This window comes from Lagenorhynchus albirostris, chromosome 1 (genome assembly GCF_949774975.1).
Source record: "Lagenorhynchus albirostris chromosome 1, mLagAlb1.1, whole genome shotgun sequence".
Taxonomy (NCBI): Eukaryota; Metazoa; Chordata; class Mammalia; order Artiodactyla; family Delphinidae; genus Lagenorhynchus; species Lagenorhynchus albirostris.
The window spans coordinates 135609603-135615602 of NC_083095.1; the positions used below are offsets into that span (position 1 = coordinate 135609603).

The window sequence follows — 6000 nt, forward strand, 5'->3', positions numbered from 1 at the left end:
GGTCACCAAGCAGGATCCAATGTACCAGCGTCTACAGAGCAGCAGGGGCTGGAGGGACAATGGGGAAAAGGATGGCGAGGAACCCTTTAGATGCATCCCAGGCAAGACTCAGCAGTGTGGGAAAGTAGAGAGCAGGCTTTCAGGAATGGATTGAGTCTTTAGGATATTTGTCCCCAAATGTCCTAAACAAGACAGACTTTTGGTGTTGACAAGTCTCCCGATTAAAACAAAGTGACAGGGAATTCCCTGGCTGTCCAGTGATTGAGACTTTCGCCTTCTAATGCAGGGGGTGCGGGTTCAATTCCTGGTCGGGGAATTAAGATCCCACATACTTCGGGGCCAATAAAACAAAATGTAAAACAGAAGCAATATTGTAACAAATTCAATACAGACTTTAAAAGTGGTCCACATAAAAAAACACAAAAAAACAAAGTGACAAAACAACCCTGTAGGGGTAGTGTTTACAGGTTCCCGTATCATCCCTAAGCCTTGTCTTTGAAGGGCCTCTGTCTGGTGCCGGCCTGGAAAGCGCTAGGTCCTGCTGCAGAGGCTGAGGACCCAGATGCAGAGATGCATGGGGGCAGGGTAGGGCCTGGGATGCACTGCCTGCAGGGGCTGTCTAGAGCCTCTGATCCTTTCTTGGGTCTCCCGGCTGTCAACAAGCATCCTCTCTTGTGAGATTTTTTCTGGGGGGTGACAACCTGGCCCTCGGTTTCAAAAAGCTGGGGCCAAAGGGGCTGCAGCTGCCCTGTTGGCTGCACCTTCATTCCCACGTGGGGACGGTCCAGCCGTGTCTGCAGGAAGAACAGCCGCTGCCCACGTGTGCAGGGCAGTAGAGCCTGGGTGCCAGGAACACGCAGGATGTCCCTGGAGCCCATCTGGGAGACGCTGGGCTCGCCTAACTATCTTTTGTTTCACTGTGACTTCTTAAAGCCAGAAATTAGACGTTCAGATGAAAAAACCCAGATCAGCAGCCTGAGGCTTCAGAGCCTCGTGAGTGCGTGGGCAGTGTGGGCCCTCCCGAGGCTGGCTGGGCGGTGAGTCCCTCCCTGCTGTGGTGTCGGGGGGCACATGTGAGCTCATGAGATGCACACGGGGACTGTGCACACTTTCGCCCAAACATCTGGCAGGGTCCTGCTGTCCCGCCCGCCCCCCCCCCCCACCACCTGCCCTGCATCCTTGGTAGAATCTAAGGTCTGAAGGCGGGAGTCGTTCCCATGTCGCCCCCAGCTTGGGGGTCCCGCGTCCTCCCAAACTTCCTGTGCCGCTGGGGGTGGGGGCACGGCCGGGGCAGCACTTACCCCCCGCCCGAGCCGCCGTGCTTGCTGATGTGCGTGCGTGGCTCGCTGGAGGCCAGCTTCAGCAGCTCTGTCCACTCTCGCTCCCACTCTTCCTCCGTGTACACCAGCCCTGACTGGCGCAAAGGGGGGCGGGCTCAGGAGGGGGCGGCCACCCCTTACCCCCCACCCAGGTGATCCTGGCCGAGAGCCTCACCTCCCGGTTTCGTCAGCCCCTGGGCCTGGGGCACCTGTTAGTGGCCGAGGACCATCCCCATTTGCTCTGACAGAATTTGTTCAGAACCCCCAATCTCCAACCTCCATGCCGTTGGGAGTCCACCCAGCAATAGGGGTCATTCCCAGGGGTGAGAACGACCAGTGTAACCTGTACGCGCACCGGGCAGGGCACTGACCACTGACACGTGCGTAGGGACCCGGGCAGACCCATCTTCAAGGGCTTCCAGGCCAGCGAAGGGCCAGTGCTCACCGAGGTTCAGGGATGAGGATTCCCTTTGGACTGAGCACACACACTGGGGCTGGGGCCGTGGGCCGTGCCAGGGCCAATCTGTGGCTGCACTGGCAGTGACCTGACGGGTGACCATCTAATTCACCATTCAGGTCGGGACAGCCTTGCGAGTGAAGGCGATTGGTTTTCATAATTACACCAGGACGGGTGGGGGAAATGGACGTCTGGTCGCTGTGGGCGGGGCCTGACTGTTGCAATGGGCTCCTCTTTAGTGGATCTGAGTGGGGGATGGAGCCATTGCTGCTGATCTCACAAGACATACTTGGCCTCGGGGCCCAGATCCGGACCCCACCCTGGCTTTGGCCACGCATGGTGTGGTCCCGGCTCTGCCACACCGACAGGTACCTACCTCCTTGTTCTGCTGCGTCTGCTGCCACCTCCATCTTCGCTTCAGGGCCTCCCTCTCGGCCCCCGTCCTCATCATGGTGTAGAGAGCTTTCCGCAAAACCAGGTCCCGGTCGTGAAAGCCCCACATGCCTGCAGCCGGGAGGCCCGTGAGGGGCAGAGGAGAGAGGAGGGACGTGAGGAGGAGGGGGGCAGGCCGGCAGGCGCTGAGACCACCACCGCCTTCCAGCCTTGGCCCCCGCAGCTGTGTGAGCAGACTAGCTCAGTAGCCAGCTGTTCAGTTCTGACGATTAGCAAGCAGCTGCCCTCTGTGCTCCCTTGTGATGTTTCCCGTGGAAAACATGGCCCCTCCTTAGAGCAACAACAGTTTCGCTAAGTGCTGCCTGTCTCAGGGGCCCTTGGCAGGCTGCCCTCAACCTCTCAGGTTTGCTCTGAGGGATATAATGTTTGTGGTTCGGGCCTTGTGTTCGAGTGGGAGAGAGCCTGTGGGGACAATCGGTGATGTGCCCTCACACAGGGCCCAGAGCCAGGATGGCAGTCAGACTCCGGCTTCATCGGGGGTCTGCCGCATCTGATGTCTGTAGCCCTGAGGCATCTCAGCACACATCTGGGGCCCGCGGAGAGCACCTGCTTCTGAAGGAAGTGCCCCTCCCGGCCTGTGCCGGGTGCCCAGGGGTCAATAAAGACAAACCAGCATCTCTGAGTACGCCTTTGGCGCAGCTCAGAAGTGGCCAAGAAACCCAACCAATGGAAGAAGCATCGTGAAAGAGAGATGCAGCTCTGGCTACAGGGAGAGAGTGGGGGAATTCATTCATTCATTCATTTGTTTAATTGAATCCCATTAATTCCACCTAATTCCATACTTATTTCACAGTAGGGGTGAGGCACCATTCTGAGTGCTGGGAATATCCACAGCAGCAACCAGGACAGACTGAATTCCTAAAATCCCACGGAGCCCACATTGAGGGGAGGAGAGGCAGGCATCGAATTAGCATGGAACACCCTATGTTGCGGGCAGCAGCACCGCCGGGGGGATGAAGCAGGCCAAGAGGGCAGAGTGGTGGGTGGTTTGGTCACGGCGTGAGTGGAGACATTGGAGCAAAGACTTGAGTGGTGAAGGACGGGGCTGAGTCACAGGAAGAGGCCAGGGCTGGCCCCGAGGAGGCCCACGTGACATACTAGGGAGGGAAAGGTGGCTGGAGCTGGGATGGAGGGGAAGAGGTGGAGACTGGAAGGGTGGACTTGAAGTGAGCTGGGACCCCCTGGAGAGCTTTCAGAGAGCAGTGACCCGCACTGACTGCTGATCAAAAGCCCAAACTGGCTGTACATCCTTTAGTGCAAAGACACGCGGATAACCTTGGGCTGCTGCGGGCTTTCTGTCCAGGGAGGCTTTGGTCTTTTTCTGCAGCACAGGCGGAGGGAGGTGGCTATCAACGCTCCTTTTATGAACAGGCTGAGCTGAGCTTTCTCATCCCTCAGACCTGCCTGCAGCCTCCTCCCAGGCAGGGCAAGTCCCGGGTCCAGTTTACAGGCCATGGCTCCTTGTTTGGGTCTCTTTTGCAAAGAGGGTCTCCTTGTCCCATACATGTTTGCCCACAAGCCTGACCCCAGGATTACCGTCATTTCTATGTGTGCCCCACACCCTAGGTCAATGCCAGGGCTGGTCAGCAGGTCCATTAAGCACTGCTGGTGAGTGTGGCATGGCCACTTCGGGCAGTCCTGCTCCTGTGGGGTTCAGCAATTTAAGTACAAAAGGGGAACAAAGTACTGGGAGAAAAGAACCAACAGGCCACGAGTCCCAGGCTCAGTCTTGGCCTAGTCTCTCTTGCAGGTGGAGTGAGGGCCACCTGCAGAAGGCTTTCTCTTCCCAGGCAGACCTGGAGGGCCTGCTGTGCTCATGGGGAAACACATGCCATCAGACAGGACCACAGTGGCGTGTGGCCAGCTGGTTTGTGGCCTTATCCACCCATGGTCATGCCGGGGACAGTGCCTCTGCATGCTGCAGTTTCAGAAGGACAAAGGCATTTCCATGCCTGAAACTTTGTAAAGAGGCTGCTGGTTGACACAGAGGAGAGATCTCTTCTTTCATTTTCCTTCTCCAGGTTTTATACAGAACAAGATGAAATAAGTTCCATAAGAGGGAGATAGTGAATACATTACGATGGAATAGGACACAACTAGCAAAAATATGTTTTTGAAGAACAGCATGGAAAATTCTCAATACAATTTTAAGGGAAAAATGTTGGATTCCAAACTGTGAACACCGTGAGATCCTAATTTCACTGGAAGAATAGACCAAAGTGTGGAAGACAATATACCAAAATGTTAAAAGCAGCCATCGCTGGGCAGTGGGATTGCTGATTGTTATTTTACTATGATGAATGTGGAGTCAACAGACAGAAATGCGTTAGTTTTGAAAGGGAGGAGGTGGGTGGGCACCCTTGTCTTCCCCATCACTCCTTGTCAAGCCCATGGAATGTGGGATGTTCCCTTTGCTCTTGGGCTCCATCCTCCTCTGGGCATCTCGGGGCCCTTTCCAGGTCCCCTCATTACCCTCTAAGCCTTTTCAGGCTCATCTCAGCCCACCTCTTACAGAATAGGCCTCACTACAGGTCTGAAGCAAGGTCTGGGGCGTCCTTGCTCTGGGACACAGCATCGGGTTAAGGTCATGTTTACCTGGGGAGGCGAGTTTGACCAACAAGGACCATACTCTCGTCGGAGGGGCCCATCCCTGGAGAGGGTCCTCATACTGCAGGACTGATAAGGCGCCACTGGCACTGATACTGGGGTCCCCGGCACAAATTCAGTTCTGCCTGTGTTGTAAGCCTGGGTCCAGAGGGGTTAAGTGAGCTTCCAGAAAGTCTACCGTGACCTTCCATCATCCAAATATTGCCACCCACACTTGTGCATTTGCTGGTGTCGCTTTTTGTAACCAGGAAGCTCGCATCTCCGTTGGAGGAGGTTGCTGACCTCTCTGTGGTGTATTCTGACTGTGCCGTGTTATTTACCCAAGCAGTACCTATGTCTGTCTTTTTGTCAGTCTGAGTGCATCAGCTGCAGTCAGTGTGGTGGCCCCAGACCTACCCAACCTCATGCACTGCTCCCCAGACTTCCTGCTCAAGCCCAACAGGGCTTAGCCCCGACCCCAAACACCATGTTAATTTCTGCCTTTCTGCTTTATCTATGTGGTCTCCCTGCCTGGAAGGTCCTTTTTTATAGTCTTTCAAGTTCTTCAAGTCTCAGTAAAATCTCACCTCCTCCAGGAAGTCCTCTTTGATTGCTCTAGATCACGATGTCTAATGCCCATCCCTGCAGCTCTGCTCAGGCCTCCTTCTATCAGGACAGGTCTTTTCTTGTGTGTGCTCTATGTCCCCACCAAGCCTGCCAGCTGCTTGACAAGAAGGGCAGGAATTGTTGGCTCCATCCCTTGGGGATTCTTCCAGATGACAGTAATGCACGTGGCTCTACTTAGTATATGATTGTCCTTTAATGACGCACAGAGCAGGCCTGGGCACTGCCACCCTCTGTCTACACTGTGGGGCTTACCCAGTGAGGCAGCGTGTAAAAGGCAGTTCCCGTCCCCTGTCGTGGCCAAAGGAAGAAGCCGTTTACAGCTCGTGCACACGGTGGACCACCAGTTCAGGCGACCTGGAACAGAAGCTCACGTTTAGAATCCCAGGACAGGCAGGGATGTTTGCTGAGTAAGCTTAAACGTTGGCGGATGATTTTCTAGAGAACTTCATTGGTAAGGTGGAGGGTTATGGTTACTTATTCTCAAAAAAAATACAGATTTTTTTCCTCAGATAAAAAACGGCCAAATTCTCCCATCAACTAGCAAGAAACTCAAGACTA

At 55.0% G+C, this 6000-nt stretch overlaps 1 protein-coding gene across 1 annotated transcript in view; it reads right to left on the reverse strand.

The window, feature by feature from the left end:
- LOC132532105 (OTU domain-containing protein 7A) overlaps positions 1-6000 on the reverse strand; it is a 383571-nt gene that overhangs the window by 46220 nt on the left and 331351 nt on the right. The window contains exons 7-9 of the mRNA XM_060170306.1: positions 5695-5796; positions 2153-2280; positions 1302-1414 (exon numbers count right to left, since the gene is read on the reverse strand). Coding sequence (XP_060026289.1) covers positions 1302-1414; positions 2153-2280; positions 5695-5796 — 343 coding nt within the window. The remainder of the gene's footprint in view (positions 1-1301; positions 1415-2152; positions 2281-5694; positions 5797-6000) is intronic.